At 40.3% G+C, this 19339-nt stretch overlaps 1 protein-coding gene across 2 annotated transcripts in view; it reads left to right on the top strand.

The window, feature by feature from the left end:
* The window catches only part of LOC124804785 (presenilin homolog), a 104694-nt gene that overhangs the window by 8263 nt on the left and 77092 nt on the right, over positions 1–19339 (top strand). For both annotated transcript variants that reach the window (XM_047265122.1, XM_047265115.1), the window contains 2 exons: positions 10923–11064; positions 11776–11843. In XM_047265122.1, the coding sequence (XP_047121078.1) occupies positions 10923–11064; positions 11776–11843 (210 nt within the window). The remainder of the gene's footprint in view (positions 1–10922; positions 11065–11775; positions 11844–19339) is intronic.

Below are 19339 nucleotides of genomic sequence, written 5' to 3'. Positions count from 1 at the left end.
CCACATTTCAGTGTGGCACATACCACATATTCGGCTATTGATCTCTTGGTTTGCAGTCCTGGCCTTCTCCCATCTATCCACTGGATAGAACATGTTGACCTGTACGGTAGTGGCCACTTCCCCAACTTCCTGTCACTCCCTCGGCGTCATGCTCACGCACGTCTACCGAGATGGACTTTAAACAAGGCAGACTGGGAGGCCTTTACCTCTGCTGTCACCATTCAATCTGCCCCACATGGTGCCGTCGATGTTGTCGTTGAGCAGGTCACGACGACGATTGTTTCTGTGGCGGAACACGCAATCCCTCATTCTGTAGGGTGCCCCCGGTGAAAGACAGTCCCTTGGTGGTCGCCGGAAGTCGCTGAGGCAATTAAAGAGCATCGGCGAGCTCTACAGCGACATAAGCGGCACCCTTCCCTATAGCACCTTTTAGCCTTTATGTGGCTCTGTGCCTGCATTCGCCAGCTTATAAAGCAATGGAAACAGGAGTTGGTTGGTTGTTTGGGGAAGGAGACCAGACAGCGTGGTCATCGGTCTCATCGGATTAGGGAAGGATGGGGAAGGAAGTCGGCTGTGCCCTTTCAGAGGAACCATCCCGGCATTTGCCTGGAGCGATTTTTAGGGAAATCACGGAAAACCTAAATCAGGATGGCCGGACACGGGATTGAACCATCGTCCTCCTGAATGCGAGTCCAGTGTCTAACCACTGCGGGAAACAGGAGTGTTGAAAGAGGTACTTTTCAACCATTGGGTGCTGTATGTCATCTTCCCAAAGTTTGGACGAAGATCGGACATCTTTTTGGGTTTCAGACTCCAAGAGGTGTCCCTGGCATTAACATCAATGGCGTGTTATCTACTGATGCAAACACGATTGCTGAGCACTTTGCTCGAGCCTCTGAATCAGAGAATTACCCCCCAGCCTTTTGCACCCTCAAACAGCATATGGAAAGGAAAGTCTTCTCGTTCACTACATGCCACAGTGAACCTTATAAACCCCATTTACAGAGTGGGAGCTCCTCAGCCCCCTTGCACATTGCCCTGACACAGCTCCTGGGCTGGATCAGATCCAGTCAAATGAGTAAACATCTCTCTTCTGATTACAAGTGAAATCTCCTCATCATCTTCAACCGGATGTGGTGCGATGGCGCCTTTCCATCGTAATGACAGGAGAGCACCATCATTCCAGTGCTCAAACCTGGTCAAAACCCACTTGATGTGGACAGCTAGTGGCCCATCAGCCTCACCAACTGTCTTTGTAAGCTGCTGGAGCGTATGGTGCATTGGCGGTTGGGTTGGGTCTTGGAGTCAGGTGGCCTACTGGCTCCATGTCAGGGCGGCTTCCGCCAGGGTCGCTCTACCACTGATAATCTTGTGTACCTTGAGTCTACCATCTGAGCAGGTTTTTCCAGATGCCAACATCTGGTTGCCGTCTTTTTGAGTTACGTAAAGCATACAACACGACCTGGCGACATCATATCCTAGCCACATTGTATAAGTGTGGTCTCCAAGGCCCGATCCTGATTTTTATCCAAAACTTTTTGTTGTTCCGTACTTTCCATGTCCAAGTTGGTGCCTCTCATAGTTCCCCCCGTATTCAGGAGAATGGCATTCTGCAGGACTCCGTGTATTGAGTGTCTGTCTATTTTTAGTGGCTATTAACAGTCTAGCAGCAGCCATAGGGCCATCGGTCTCACCGTCTCTGTATGCAGATGACTTCTGCATTTCGTACTGCTCCTCCAGTACTGGTGTTGCTGAGTGGTGCCTACAGGGAGTCATTCACAAGGTGCAGTCATGTGCTCTAGCCCACAGCTTCCAGTTTTCGGGTGCAAAGTCGTGTGTCATGCACTTCTGTCGGCGTTGCACCATTCATCCAGACCTAGAACATTACCTTAATGATGATCCACTCGCTCTAGTGGAGACTTATTGATTCTTAGGACTGGTTTTCGACACCCAGTTGACTTTGCTACCTCACCCTTGTCAGCTTAAGTGGAAGTGCTGGCAGCACCTCAATGCCTTCCGCTGCCTGAGTAACACAAACTGGGGTGCAGATCGCTCTACCTTGCTGCAGCTCTACACAGTCATTGTTCAATCCTGCCTTGACTATGGGAGTCTGGTTTACAGTTCGGCAGCACCCTCAGTGTTGCATTTACTCGACCTAGTGCACCAGTGTGGTGTTCGCCTAGTGACGGGAGCTTTTAGAATGAGTCCGGTGACCACTGTCCTGTTGGAGGTTGGAGTCCCTCCATTGAAGGTTAGGCGTGCACAACTGCTCGCCAGTTACATTGCACATGTTTGTAGTTCTCCTGCGCATCCGAATTCTTTTCCCAACCATGGCAGTTCATCTTCCACATCGGTGGCCCAGGTCAGGGCTTACAATTGCGGTTTATATCCGATCCCTTCTGGAGTTATTCCTGTTACCAACTCCCCTCAAGGTCCATTCACGTATACGTCCAAGGTGTACACCTAGGCCACAGATTCTTCTGGACCTTTTGCATGGGGCTACGGACTCCGTTAACTCTGCAGCTCTCCACTATCACTTCCTCTCGATTCTCGACGTGTACCGGGGCCATAAAGTGGTTTACACTGATGGCTCGATGGCTGATAGTCATGTAGGCATTGCGTATGTTCATGGAGAACATATTGAACAGCACTCCTTGCTAGAGGCTGCAGTGTTTTCGCTGCAGAGCTGGTGGCCCTATCTCTTGCTCTTGAACACATCTGCTCATGCCATGGTGAGTCATTTGTTCTGTGTACTGACTTCTTGAGCAGCCTACAAGCTATCAACCAGTGCTACCCTTGCCATCCTTTGGTAGTGTCCATCCAGGAGTCCATTTATGCCTTGCAATGGTCCCATCATTCAGTGGTGTTTGTGTGGACCCCAGGACATATCGGAATCCCAGGCAATGAACTTGCCAACAGGCTGGCCAAACAGGCTATGCGGAAACCACTTCTGGAGATGTGCATCTCCGAAACTGACCTGCATTCTGTCTTACACTGCAGGGTCTTTCGGCTTGGGAGACAGAATGGCATAACAGTATGCACGACAAACTGCATGTCATTAAGGAGACTACGAATGTGTGGAAGTCTTCCACGCAGTTCTCTCGCGGGGAATCAGTTGTCCTCTGCTGGTTCCACATTGGCCATACGTGGCTAACGCATGGTTGCCTCCTCTGTCATGAGGACCCACCTCAGTGTCGCTGTGGCTCACAAATGACGGTTGTCTACTTCTTGCTGGACTGCCCACTTTTAGCCGCTCTGTGGCAAACTTTTAACTTTCCCAGCACCCTACCTTCGGTGTTGGGCGGCAATGCTTCAAAAGCAGCTTTAGTTTTATGTTTTATTCGTGAGGGTTTTATCATTTGATCTAAGTTTTAGCGCATGTCCTTTGTCCCTCTGTGTCCTCCACACTAGTGCTTTTAGGGTGGAGGTTTTAATGTGTTGCAGAGTGGCTGGCTTCTCCTTTTTATTCTCATGATCAGCCAGCCTTGGTAATCTGCTCTCTCGTTTTGATCTCTTCTACGTGTTTCTTGCATCTCTCTGTGATTTTCTTGTCCAATTTTGTCCATTTAAGTGTTTGTTGCCCTTCTGTCATTCTTGTGGTGTTCTCCTTTCTTCCAGCTGTGTTTTGTATGTCTCGATTATTTTACTCCCACCCTCGTGGAATTATTTTAATTAGAACAAGGGGCTGATGACCTAGCAGTTTGGTCCCTCGCCCCTCTTTTAAACCAACCAACCAACATTATTAGATGCACATGCTTGTTACATCACTGAAAGACACATAGATCCAATGATGGCAGCATAGATCTGCCGAAACTGGTCATAGGAATAAAAAGAATTGCTAGTGATTTTGGCAGACTTGATTCTTCAAGAATAACATAATAAGAGATGCAAAAATAACTTTGTTTTCTTGCCTTGGGTTCACAGTGGACTAACATTCCATAGTGCAAATAAGTGCAACAAGCTCCCACATAACAATATTATGAAAAGGATAGTTGCGAAGTTGCAAATACAGACAACACACAGTAAGCTTTTGACCAACAAGGCCTTTGTCAAAAATAGACGAGACACACACACACACACACACACACACACACACACACACACACACAGAGTAATCTGGCTTCAGTTGCCGGAGACTAGTGTGTGTGTGTGTGTGTGTGTGTGTGTGTATATTTTTTATGGAGGCCTTGCTGGCTGAAAGCTCATTTTCTGACATTCTTGTGGTTGTGCCCATCTGCAACTCAGCATCTACCCTTTTCATAATATTGTAAAATTACATCCTGGATTGTCCATTGTTTTAAGCTCCCATGTAACACATTTCCATACTCTGCAGACTGCTGTATAGTGTATGGTAGAGAGTAATTTGTACCACTGCTAGCCATTCCCTTCCTTGTTCCTCTCACAAATGGTGCAAGAGAAGATATGATCATTTGTGTGCCCCAAAACATCATCTATTTTCGTTTATTTTGTTGTTGTTATTTTGGTCTTCAGTCCAAAGGCTGGTTTGATGCAGCTGCCCATGTCACTCTTTACTGTGCATGCTCTTCATGCCTGCACGGCTACCACAAACTATATCCATTTGAAACTGCTTATTGTATTCCTGCCTGGGTCCCCATGTATAAATTTTACCCCCCCCCCCCCCCACACACACACACACAAACACACACACAGCCTCCACAGTCTCCCTCCCTCCCTCCCCCCCCTCCCTTTGCCCCCCCCTCTTCATGCCTGCACGGCTACCACAAACTATATCCATTTGAAACTGCTTATTGTATTCCTGCCTGGGTCCCCATGTATAAATTTTACCCCCCCCCCCCCCCACACACACACAAACACACACACAGCCTCCACAGTCTCCCTCCCTCCCTCCCCCCCCCCCTCCCTTTGCCCCCCCCCATTAACAAATGGACTATTCTGATGCCCCAGGATGTGTACTATCAACCCATACCTTCTTTTTGTTAAGTTATGCTACAGATTTCTTTTTTCCCCAGTTCAATGCAGTAAGTTTTCATTAGCTATGTGATTTACCTGTCTTATCTACAGCATTCTTCTGCAGCATCACATTTCAAAAGCTTCTATTCTCCTCTTGTCTGAATTGCTAATCATCTGCTTTTCACTTCCATACAAGGCTGCACACCAGAAAAAGGTGGAACCCAGCAGAAGTCAGTCATCAGGAACAACCCAAGATAGCCTAAATATTGCATCTTCTGGATGACACCACCTGGCTCAATACCCAAGGGGTTTAGCGAGCATTAAACATTGTTATATTAAACACACAAGCATCTGGTAACACTTTTTCCTATCCACCCCTCTCTTAAATGATTCCCTTAACTGAGGTGGTGTTTTGCAAGAACAGAGAAAATGGGAAACCAGTAACACAAACATATTTCTGGAGGGACATACACAATAAAGATAGGACACTTGTTATTTGGTGATAAAAGTACTCAACAATTAACAGAGGCCTAGTATTTTTATAAGCCAATGTATTATAGCTTTCGAGTAATTTTTCCGTGTTGTATGTAACTTGTTTTGTTCACATTAAGAATCAAGCTGTTGATACTGAGCCATGAGCACATGGACTTAAGAAACTGATAAGTTGTTGTGAACTGAAATTCCTTGACATTCCTCACTATAACACTAGTGTCATCTGAAAATTATGTCTTAGCAGCAGTGTCTGAAGGCTGTGAGTCATTTTCATAAATGAGGGATGGAAGGGAGACTAACACACTACCTTTCTTTCCATCAAATTTTGACTGACTTTATGCTTAGAATGAGATGATGTGTGTTCCACAATCTTTGTCCTATTTTGCAGATTATTTTCTTCTCTTCTTATTCCTATTGCTTTCAGCTTATGTAAAAGTATTTCATGACTTAAGTATCAAAAGCTCTAGAAAGATCTGAGTTAATTCCAACAACATTATTTTGTTTTCTAAGTTTTTAGTTACTTCATCTATGTAATCCAGTCTACCTGTTCAAATGCCATTTGATTACTATACAGCAGCTTGTGGTGTTTCAGTATTTGATGATTTATTATTTCATTAATCTGTGGAATACTTTAGAGACTGCTGAGATGAGTGAAACAGACCCATTATTTTCAACTTCAGAGCTGTTACGCTTTTGAATAATGGTATCACTTACAAAATCTTCACAGCTGTTACTGCTTTTGAATAATCGTGCCACTTCCAAAATTTGTAATCTCTTTGGTAACAGTCACTCAATAAATGATAGATTATCTATTTGTGAAGAAGTTCGGATTTTCTCTGTTGTTGTTGTTGTTGTTGTGGTCTTCAGTCCTGAGACTGGTTTGATGCAGCTCTCCATGTTACTCTATCCTGTGCAAGCTTCTTCATCTCCCAGTACCTACTGCAGCCTACATCCTTCTGAATCTGCTTTGTGTATTCATCTCTTGGTCTCCCTCTACGATTTTTACCCTCCACACTGCCCTCCAGTGCTAAATTGCTGATCCCTTGATGCCTCAGAACATGTCCTACCAACTGATCCCTTCTTCTAGTCAAGTTGTGCCACAAACTCCTCGTCTCCCCAGTTCTATTCAATACCTCCTCATTAGTAACGTGATCTACCCATCTCATCTTCAGCATTCTTCTGTAGTGCCACATTTCGAAAGCTTCTATTCTCTTCTTGTCTAAACTATTTATCGTCCATGTTTCACTCCCATACATGGCTACACTCCTTACAAATACTTTCAGAAACGACTTCCTGATACTTAAATCAATACTCGATGTTAACAAATTTCTCTTCTTCAGAAACGCTTTCCTTGCCATTGCCAGTCTACATTTTATATCCTCTCTACTTCGACCATCATCAGTTATTTTGCTCCCCAAATAACAAAACTCCTTTACTACTTTAAGTGTCTCACTTCCCAATCTAATTCCCTCAGCATCACCCGACTTAATTCGACTACATTCCATTATCCTTGTTTTGCTTTTTTGATGTTCATCTTATACCGTCCTTTCAAGACACTGTCTATTCTGTTCAGCTGCTCTTCCAGGTCCTTTGCTGTCTCTGATAGAATTACAATGTCAACGGCTAACCTCAAAGTTTTTATTTCTTCTCCATGGATTGTAATACCTACTCCAAATTTTTCTTTTGTTTCCTTTACTGCTTGCTCAGTATACAGATTGAATAGCATCGAGGATAGGCTACAACCCTGTCTCACTACCTTCCCAACCACTGCTTCCCATGGATTTTCTCTAATGTGCCTAAGTCACATAAGGTGTATGCTGTGATGGGTCCTTTGAAAGAGGATGACCAATACCATCCCCATTCTTTCTTAATCCAAGCATAAGTGACACTGGTACTTCATCTACGTCTGCTGATATAGTTAGATACATTTAATCGCATTTACTCCTTCATGTTCACTAATTGGAAGTAGTTTCATGCTTTCAAGGATTTATAAAGTAATCATTTATATAATTCAGCAGGTCATTAGTGCCAATACTAATGTTGCCAGTGTTTTCAAGTGTGGTTTCCTGTTTCTCATGCCTGTTCTTTGTTTTACTTTTTATAGTTTACCGCAGATTTTTAGTAATTCTTACTAGCTACCATTTCTCAGCAGTTCTACTTTTACTATTACCTTTCATTATATTTTCTTGTGGCTCTTTACATATTCCATACACTATGGATCAGCAGATATCTTCATTTGAGAACTGTGATTTTTTAGGGTGCTAAGCGAATTTTGAGTGCCTATTGTAATCCAGTTACTAGATTTAGTGTCTCCACATGAATGAAATTTGAACAATTTCATTGGAAAGCACATTTCCAAATTTGTCATGAATAACAAAGGGAAAACATTATAAGCATTGTTAACACCTGATTGTGAAAGTGCTTCTGACCAGGGTTCTTCACTTAGAATATTTACAAAATTTGCACAGTTTTCCACATAGAAAGTTCATCTGTAGGCAGATGTAATCTCTCTCTTTCACAGAGCTGTCACACATTTGAAAAGACATTGTCTGTAAGACTTTCTGTTCTAATTGTTATTTATTTATAAGAGGAAACACATTGTAGTTATGCAATGCATTCAGAAATTGCTCCTGTGATGCAGTTTCATTCACAAGGTTTATATTGAAGTCCCTTCAGACAATTGTCTTCCCTTCACAGTTTTCTATCTAAGTTCATGAATCACTTCTGTAACATACTTGTATTGATGGAACCAATTGGTAACAAATCTAGCAGCACACCTCTGAATTACTTCAATGTCTTCTTTTAATTTCATGTGGTGGAGTATCCAAACAGGCAAGAGGTACTCAAGAATCAGTCAAACAAACATTTTGTACAGGAATATGTACATGTACATGAACTATACTTACACACGACCTTCCCAATACACAGCAGTCAGCCATTTGCCTTCCTTACATCTGATGCTGGGTGTTCATTCCACGTCATGTCATTTTGGAAGACTACATCTAAATACTTCAAATAGTGGAAACTCCAGGTTAGAATATCAACAATATGAGGAAAAGGTAAAATGCTACTCATTGTAAAGATGGCACATTGAGTTGCAACAAGGCACAACAAAAAGACGGTTACACACTTAGCTTTCGTCCAAAGCCTTTATCAGAAAAGAAAACACACACATGCATAATGGCGCGTGCGCCCACACACACACACACACACACACACACACACACGCACACACACACACACACACACACACATTCACATTCACATTCACACAAACAAGCACACCTCATGCACACATGACCACCATCTCCAACAGCTTGGACTGGCATCCTTATATAGGCTGTTGTCACGGTGAGGTCACCACTCCCAAAGGTATTTTAAAGCTACAAGCACCTTATGTCTGTGTCTACTACAATTGCATGGTCAAATGTCACATTGTTCCTTCAAAGTGTGTATACATCGTGTGTCTGAGGCAGAGTATGGGAACCGGCATTGTATTTACCTAGGTGGACGTGGAAAACTGCCTAAAAGCGACATCTAGACTTGATAGTTCACCAGCTTTTATCATTAATCCATAAGGCTGATTTGATCCAGGGCGGCACACGTTCCCATGTTGTGGAAACATGTACTTTAACATACTGGGCTATCGGGGCAAGTGCTGTGCACCCTTCCTGTTAGAAAGTGAATATACATGTAGAACAGGAGTGGTCCTATCACAGTTCACTGGGAACTATTGAGGTTGGCTTTGTCTCTGATGAATATTTGCCATACGGAAAATGTACTGACCTCTGTTACGCAAAAAAAATATGCTTTGTTTCTGTGAAACCTAACTTCCGTTGTTATTTCTAAATTGCTTGCTCGGCTCCTTCACTTCCTCTGCAATCAAACTGACCATTTTCTGCTACCTCTTCAATGTTTGTTTATTTTTAAACATTCTTTTGTTTGTCCTATCAACTTTTTTAGAGTTTAAGATGTCAGATTCACAGAGTTAGTGTTTCATGTAAATAGAATAATGAACACATAAGGTGGTTGGGGAGAGCTACCAATTAACCTATCTTAAATGCCTGGTAACAAGAAATATTTGTTTGTTGAAGCATATGCTAAGCTGAAAGTTCACACATTTTCCATATTTACAAGAGTTCAGAGCTTCTTATATATTACTTCAGTCAAATATTTATTGAAAATATGCCTGTTTGTTCTACTCTAGCATTTTGTTGTTCTTTGCAGCATTCATAAAATCATATCTAAACTTGTAATTTTTTTCTCACTATAATTTTATGAGGGAGACACATCTGCCATTGAAATTTCATAAATTATCCTATATTAGGACAAAATCACTATGATTACAGTGAGGTCTGTATAACAATCCACAGTAGTTTTATAAGGGATTAATAAAAAATGGCAGGCTGAAAGATGTGAAAAGTAGAGCTGTCTGCAAAAAAAAAAAAAAAAAAAAAAATATTTTATTCATTAAATATTTAAAAGTCTACATCAGGGCCACTGGTGTACTTACATGTTTCATACAGCAGTGTTATCGCCAAACGCTATAAGGTATGATGGGTGGGAAAAAGGATGCGTCAGCTGCTAGGTCTACACAGTCAGTGAGAGAGCAACAGGCAGATGACATATTTCAAAGAAATATTGTCACATACTAACATTAGTTCATCACAACCTCCAAAGTGCTAACAAATGTGGAAGGAAAAGGCAAATGTTTTGAAGATCATGAATTTAATGTATGTTGTGCTATTAGGTCTCAATCTAACCGCAACCTCATAACTCTTGACGAATTTGGAAAAAATTCGCATATGACAACAAAGATTATTAATTTAATATTTGTGAATAAATCTGTCATATTCAAATCTAACCAAGGCCTTGGGCTAAGCTGCCGGTATTTTAACTTTCACATTGACGAAACTCTCACATTCCAACCTAACTTAAACATCAGACTAAGCTACAGATCAATCTTTCTCCACAATCAGGTTTTTTTTTGTTTTCACATTTGTTGGCTTCACCAACTCAAACCAAACTCTCACATTCCAGCCCAACCACTGTGTTGTAATTCATGACACACTTGGAAAAAGATCAGATGTTTGTGACAACACAGATTATAAATGTAATTACTACTCATTTCACTTGCAGCAATTTAAGCTGCTCTGTCAGTTCCAAACCTAACACTAACTTTGTATTTTATCACACATTCAGAAAAAAATAGTAAAATATTTGTGACAACAATGAAGAAGAAAATGGTTTCTATTTTGGCACCAGATATCTAATGTTTTTTTCTCACCTCTCATTGGTTACGTGGAAGTGTCATCCCATTGGCTATGCGAAACTGACAATTTGACAACCCATGAGCGGTAGAGAAATACAGCCATGACTTATGCTAGCCCTGATTTTGACTTTAGTGCATTAATTTAATTATGTGTGGTTTATTGTAATAACAAGTAATGGTTTAAAATTAATGGTACTGACTAATGTACCTATAATTTGCTTTTCAGGCTTTATACCCCATTTCATGAAGATAGTCCTCATGCGAGTACCAAAGCATGGAATGCTGTTGCAAACTCTTTAATATTGATGGCTGTTATTGTGGTGATGACAGTTCTTCTGATTGTTCTATACAAGAATCGTTGTTACAAGGTGAGGATTTATATTGTTTGCCCCACTCCACACTGTCATGCAATAAATAACTTTAAAAGTCCATTCATAAGTGTAGAGAGGTATTTCAGAACTACATGGCAGTGTTATTTTCCGCCCTTTTGTTTGACACTAATCTGTTGCATCATTGCTTTTAATGGGAAAAAGTAATGTGATTACAATAATTTTTTGTAATCTTCTCTACCTTGTTTAACTGGTTAGATAAAAAATCTATTTGCCAAGTGGCATCAAGAGAACACACAATATAAATGTTAAGGAATTTTGGAGCCAGTGGCTCCTTCTTGCAGAACAATTGAAGGGGAAGAGAGAGGACTGACGAGATTCAGGAGATGGGGAGAGTTGGGAAAATTCAGCAGAACCCTGGGTCAGGGGAGACTTAACAGATGGGATGGAAATGGTCTTTCCTTCTCATCCCGTCTCATAAGTCTCCCCTGACCTGGGGTTATGGGCAACTTTTCCTAATTCCCCCCATTTCCTAAACCTCACCAGTCCTTTTTCTTCATACCTCTTCCTTCCCATCCAGTTTTTCTTCCAGAAGAAAGAGCTATTGGTGTGTGTGCTAATTGTGTGTCATTGTTTTGCAGCGGCTTGGTGAGTAGATTTTTTTATCTATCCATTTGCATTATATTTTCAAAAATTGATTATTTTTGTTGATGTATTAGCTCTACACTTCATTCTTAATTCTGTTTGCAGGTCATACATGGATGGTTGATAGTGTCTTCATTAATGCTGCTGTTCATTTTTTCATACATTTATCTTGAGTAAGTATACGCAAAAGGTATTAATTATCATGTGTAACATTGATTTCAAATAGTATATTTTTGTCTGACTCTATTACATTTTAAACTGGAATCAGATACCATAAAAAATTATTCTACTTATCTGTTGGCAGTAGAATTACATACAAACTAAACATGACTATTTGCTAGCTTCCACAAATTGAATTTTCTTAATTTGGGGAAGGAAATTGGCCCTTTCCTTTCCAAATATACTATCAGAATATCTAATCAAATCCATTTTGGGAAGAGGATAGCCACAGCATCATGTAAAATAAAGACAATATGAAACAGAGGAAAGAAGAAAACTAGTAGCCTCATAAATAAGAATTAGTAGATGGCTTTGAGGGTTAAATTATACACTGGAATCAGATGTGTGTAGCGTGGCAAAACTTTTTAACAAGCATTTAGTGTCACAACATTTTGATGAGTATTCTGCTTATCATCTTCTGCCGAAGTGTCAGGCTCATGACAAGTTTGTCCCTTTATGGTTACTGTACTGCAGAAGTCTCCATTCAGAACCCAAAAAGTGGGCCAGTCATATGCCTTTGGAAGTGATGTTGTAGTCGATTAGAGATGTCTCCCAAAAGGGTGGAGAGGGGTCCAGGTATCAAGTTGTGGTGCTGCCCGTCGATTCTGCCAATTGCCTCTGTCACTTTCATGTCAGTCAAAGCATTCTTGATATATTTTTGCTAATGTCACATCCCATGTGGAGCTCAAAAGGAGAGGTCCATCTATATGGTGCTGTGGGTGAGAGTCCCAGGTATCACACTCTGCAGCCATTCACCCTGGTCAACCCTTGTCAGCAACTAATTGCTGGGGGGAAAAAATCATAGTTTCGCATGATATTAGAGAGCCTTAAAAACATTAATAGTACACAGAGGTGTGATATTGGGATTATGGTATGTCCCTTACATGCAGAAGATTGTGGGTTCAAATCTTATTATGTGCTTCAAAAGTTTTCATTTTCAAATTCTTATCAAAATGACTTTGATCATTATTTTTATTCAATTCATTGATTTAAATGTAATTTTTTTTCAATTTCAAGTCCTTTGTTACAATATTTAAATCATCATATTAAATATTTCATTTTCTCTAATTTTGTCTTGAAAAAGAAAGGTAGGAATCTTTGTGCCAAGTGATATTAATTGTGTTTAACTATCTATCACAATATTTAATCATTTGAAAATACCATTCTATTGTTTAGAAAACAAAAGACAAAGTAATATATGTATGTTGGCTTTGCAATGGTGTCAAAAATGTATTTTTAATACAAGATGTACACATTTTGGATGGTAACATTTATATAAACCTTCAAAATACAAATTCTTCTTGCATTGTGGACAAAATAGTGCAAATGAAGATTTCAACAAAAGAAAGTATAATAAATAAAACAGAAATTCAAGCAGCATGAGAAATAGAAATAACGAATGCAATAACATGAACGAAAATATAAATATAAAGTAATAACACGGTAGAAATTAGTACACAAAAATACATAAAATCTCATGCACAGAGATTCCAAATGAAAAGCAAGAATGATTTGAAGACAGAATAAGAACAGTTGAAATAGTTAATATGATGATTAAAATGATGTGACACAGGATTAGAAATATTAAAAAAAAATACATTTAATCCAATTGAATAAACATAATGACCAAAGTCATCTTGATAGAGATTTGAAAATAAAATGTTTCAAATCAGCTGAGGAGACCATAACCTTCATCACCATAGATGGTTTCAAAAAGTCTATCCCACCTCTGAGGACCTTTCCTTGTCTGTTTTTAACCAACTCTTTGAGACAGCGAAATTAAGATTTAATGGCAATCTTCTCAACTGTAGCAGCAGATTCCAGCTGAGCTGAGCATGGGTTGTTAGCAAAAATACACCAGGAACATTCTGATGTGAAAATGACAGAGGCAGTGGGCAGGACAGACTGGTAGCACCAGGGCTCAAAGCCAGGACCTTCTCATTCCCCTCCACCCCTCCAGGGTCCCTCCCCTCACCACTGTCTGTGACATCTCTGCTGGAGGCAACCCATTGAGCACTCAACAGGGAAGTCTACGGTCCAGCAACTATAAAGGAACGAACTGGACACAAATGCAACACTTCATCTGAAGGTTATGCATAGAAAACTTGTCGAAATGTTGTGATAATGTGACACCACACTCAGCTGATAATTTGAGATTATTTCATCAGTGAAATTCACTGAGAAAGCTTATATTCCCATTTAATATTTGTTACTGAAAAGTTGGCGTCATCAGGCTCAGTAAGTGCAACCTTGGAATAACTGAGGTCAGCCTTTCCAAGTAACTCCAGTCATGTGCAAGCGAGGTACTATCCAAAATTTTTGGGACTGGTGCTGCCATCTGTTGAAAACCTTACCTTTGGACTAATGGTCACCATCACCCACTAAGTAGCTCCCATCCACACGTACACACTGGTCCCAGCACTTCTGCCACTGGTCAAACATTTTCTGGAAGTCCTGTTCTTTGAGGGTGTTTATCACCGCCAGCGATGCTTCTTGAATCCTGTCTAGACTGTCGAACTGATGGCCTTTCAACTTGAGTTTCAGTTTTGGGAATAGCGCAAAGTCACAAGGTGCCAAATCTGGCTAGTATGGTGGGTGGGGTACAACCGCCATGTTGTTTTTTTCCAAAAAGGTCCTGGTGAGCAAGGATGTGCGACAGGGCGTGTTTTGTGATGCAGCAGCCAGTTCCCTTGATGCCAAAGTTCGGGCCGTCGTCACCACACGTTTTCATGGAGCCGTCGCAAAACATCACAGTAGTTTGGTTGGTTGGGACGAATTCTTTGTGCTCAATTCCCTTGGTATCAGAGAAAACAATGATCATGCTCTTCACTTTGCTCTTCACCTGTCTCGCTTTTTTGGGTCATTGAGAGCCCGGGCTCTTCCACTCACACACACACGGATGGCTCATGCTCTGTCCCCAAATACTTGTTGAATCATTGCAAGGGTCTCTGTAGCACTTTTCCCGAGATCTGCGAAGAATTTGATACACATGTGCTGTTCTGTTCGCGGATCCATCGTAAAATTGCCACACACTAAACACAGAGTAGTACGGAAATCACTGTGGACATGCAACACATCCTCCCAGCTGAATGCCACTCTGCATACTGACTCATCAGATATGCAGCTCTCGCCACCTTGCAGTGCAAAGATCTACTACTTCTACTTTCCAGATGGCAGCACCAGTCCCGAAAATTTTGGATTCCACCTCTTATATACTTCACTAAACCAAACAATGTAATGTCCATCGTAAAATTTTTAGACTGAAGATAACCTACACTTATGCAGAAAATAAACATTTCCATAAAAGAGTGTTTCTCTTAATTTACCGATTTTAAGTTGTTTATATAATCTGTAATTTATCGCTGGAACATTACTAGGCATCCCATTGTCATTAAAGAGTGGGAAACTCATATGCGGTTCAGAAACTACAAGAGGCACATGCATAAAATATGAGGCTCTGCAGATGGAAACAGTTAACACTGTTAATTTCATTATATTGTGACTTGGTGATAAATTCAGTTGAGGCAAGCATACCACAAAACTGTTAAAATCACTAAACAAATCTTTATATGCAATTTGAATGTTGTGAGACATGGGTGATAAAAGATAATAAATCTGACCTCCTTCAGTTTCTCTCATTTCGTAATGTCCTATAGTGTAATATTTTGAGGTGAGTAGCATGTTAAGTCAGGCTAATTTTTAGGAGTCCAGAATGGTGTAATATGAATTAGTGTGCTATGGAATCGTGTTGAAGCCTGTTCTGGGAACTGTTTTAAACTACTAGCACTCCTTATAAGGGAAGTACTCCAACTCACATGGCTAAAACTGAATAAAAATTATTTTAAAATGCAAAAAGTCTGTTCTACCGCTCATCAAGGTCATTCATCTGTAAGCCTTTATATTTCCGTACAATCAATGTTTGACGGTTAGCAAATAAGACTACAGAAGTGCAAATAGCTCAAGACACAGTACCGTGTTACAAGCAGTTATGACCAGCAGTTTCACAAGATTCTTAATTCCTGTCATTGGCAGCTGTGTGAACCACAGCAGCGTATATTATTTATTATAATTTTCATCCAAAAACACAGATGATGTGACTTACTGAACGAAAGTGCTGGCAGGTCGACAGACACACAAACAAACACAAACATACACACGAAATTCAAGCCCTCGCAACAAACTGTTGCCTCATCAGGAAAGAGGGAAGGAGAGGGAAAGATGAAAGGATGCGGGTCTTTCCCTCTCCTTCCCTCTTTCCTGATGAGGCAACAGTTTGTTGCGACGGCTTGAATTTCGTGTTTGTGTTTGTTTGTGTGTCTGTCGACCTGTCAGCACTTCCGTTCGGTAAGTCACATCGTCTGTGTTTTTGGATGTATTTTTCCCATGTGGAATGTTTCCCTCTATTATATTCTTATTATAATTTTCGACGGTCTTGATCGCAATATAATGTAATATCAACTAGATGCTAACTGGTTTCAGTTGATTAATAACCATCCTTTGATCATGCTCACACAGTCATTGGTAGCCGTATACAGTTCTAATTGGCAAAGTATGATGATTACAGACAAGCACATGCAGTGATTAGTCTCCTACTGGTTTTATATGATAACAGTAATTCTCTGGCGTGCCTTGGGATACTGGCAAGTGCTGTGGCTGCTCGCTGCGTACATTGTAGCGCCTACTGCATCGACATCCCACTTCATGTCCAACCAACGGGATGCCTGTATCACAGGGCATATATTCACCAGGAAAAACTATGTCATCTATGTTGTCAACACAAATATTTACTGGCAGCCACAACACAACACAGCTCCCTGTCTCCACCAAAGGCCGCCACTACCCGTTCGCAGAGCCTGCAGAACAGCTTCACCCGATGTCGCAGCTAGCCCAGGAACTACTTTGATATGCCAAGCACGTGATTGCAAATAGTTCCGGCAGATACATCTACTAAATGGGCTTTATAGAGCGGCGCACTGCCGGCAAAGGGCAGTTTGATGCACCGCTTGGAAGTATACAGAGCGGCCACCCCATCAGCCATGGCCAGATGTCTCTTCTAGCTTGCCAATCTCTTGCAGATGGATTTGGTATAGTTGACCAACATTTTGACATTGTAGAACTGTTTTATTGTGATCTCTCCCTGTGAAGAGTCAGGTCTTTTCTATTATTATATGTTATTTCATATTTGTGATGACCCACAATTGGGATCGAGTTTGTTGTTTTTTTGAAGATTGCATTATTGTTTCATTTTGGTGAGTCCAATAAATTGTTTTTGGACTTGGGTTTTCGACATTTCTGTTCTGCTAGCGCAGGTATTTCAGCAAGTTGCACTTGTTAGTAATGATGCTGTGGTGGTTAATACTGTATATAGTTACCAGTTACAGTGTAAGCATGATCTGAGGATGGCTGCTAATCAACCAAAACCAGTTATTGTCTAGTTGATATTATATTGTATTGTGATTGAAGCTATTAAAACCTACGGCAGATTCACAAGAGTCATAAATGATGTTTTATTTGACAAAAACCTAACCATTTGCTGGTGACAGTATATGTTATCACGTAGCACTACCATATTTGCAGGTCATATTTCTCAAAATAGAAGTTGTGTTGCTCTTGTATGTTCCCTTATTTGTCAACAGAGTGTAAAAGTGGAGTTTCAGTGAAATGATTTAAACACAGTGGAATGGAGCAGTTCGTGGCAAAGATCTGAATAATGTGGTTGCTGTGACTCTTGGTGTTGGACTACTTCAATGTGAATATACCCGAAATGATGTAGCATGTCCACGTGTTGCCCTTTCTAAGTGCACATTCTGTTCAGTTCTGCTGTTTGCAAAATAATATCTCATTTATGACTTCAACATTTTGAACATGGCTGCACTTCAGCTGTGGTTAGAGATTAATAAATGAATCCAAAGCAGCCAACCAGTTGAATTGGTGCACAGTTCATAACATGGCTTTACATTTTATTTGATTGGTTTTATTTATGGATTTTTAACTATTCTTACTTGACAGGCCATGATTATAGGGTCCAGCATATTTTATAAGTTATATAATGATGTGTACCGATAGCATATTTTCAGTGGACAGATGTCAGAGTGCTTCATTATTTAGCATTTTTCCAATGTGAAATTTTAGTTACATGTATTTCTCAAGAAGTTAGGTTTACATCTTTTGAAACCATGGTCAAGTTGAATAAAATCACATTTTGTTGCAACTGGTTGGCTGCTTTGGATTCACTTAACTCATTAATAACTGTTATGAATCTTTCTACCACTCATCGAGGTCATTTATCTGTAAGATTGAATTTGTGTACAGTTGTTAATTAATGTAAATACAACAGAAGCACAAGCCCCTGAGGAAACCATACTGTGTAACACACAGATTCATAACAGTCATAAATGAATCCAAAGCAGCCAACCAGCTGAAACTAAACATGGTTTTGTTCAACCCTTGTCCATGGTTTCAATAAATGTAAACCTATCTTTTTCACAAATGCGTGTAACTAAAATTTCACATTGGAAAAACACTAAATAGTGAAAGTATATGATGACAGAAGAAAAACATTCTAGTGACATGGGTCCATAAATGATATCTTTTGTGAGATAATCGCAAATATGTGGTTACAAGCCATCACTGACTTCAGTGTGAAATATTGTCCTCGTTTATAAAAATGTAATTGAAATATAACCTTTTTGATTAGCTCCCCCTCTAATTGGGCTCAAATTTTGCTCATGGTTGAGGAATGCCATAAATGCGTAATGGGCCACCAGCTCATTTTCCTACTAATGTAAGATATGTTACGTGCCAATAAAGTCTGAGATAAGTAGGTCAAGTACGGCCTGTACCTTGGCTTTTGAGATCGCCTGACCTCAGTCCTATGGATTTTTCCGTCTAGGGTTATATCAGAAGTGAAATTTACTGCACTCCCACTGATACAGTAGAAGGACTGCAATAGCGAATCTTATCAAGATTGGCGAGATGATCTGCTGGTAGTTGAAAGAATTTGTAACTCACTGCAGAAATGGGTGCAGTATTGCATTTAAAAGCCATCACAACATATGGAACACCTTTAACAGGTTTTGAGAGTGAAGTAAATTTAAAGATGCTAAATTACTATTGTATTTATTGTAAATTATAAATTGCAGCAATCAGTCGCCCTTTTTAAATTTTATTATTCAGATCTAAATTTCGGCTAGATGCAAGCCATTCTCGATGCTAAGAATACAAGAAGTACATAGATTATGTAATAAAAAGTTACAAGTAATGGCTTAACGCATATGGTTTGTATATTACATACAACTATTATTTTCACTCAAAGCATTTAAGTCCCTGTTGATCAGCCTTCACCCACAGTTCATTGAATACTACTGTTTGCAGAAGGCAGGCTGTATGGAGAACACATCCGTTGCTTACTTGGCGCCATCTACATGCGAACTACATATATAAAATTCAG

Source organism: Schistocerca piceifrons, chromosome 1 (genome assembly GCF_021461385.2).
Source record: "Schistocerca piceifrons isolate TAMUIC-IGC-003096 chromosome 1, iqSchPice1.1, whole genome shotgun sequence".
Classification (NCBI taxonomy): Eukaryota; Metazoa; Arthropoda; class Insecta; order Orthoptera; family Acrididae; genus Schistocerca; species Schistocerca piceifrons.
Note: the sequence above shows the minus strand (reverse complement) of the source record. Positions and strands in the feature narration are given on the sequence as shown.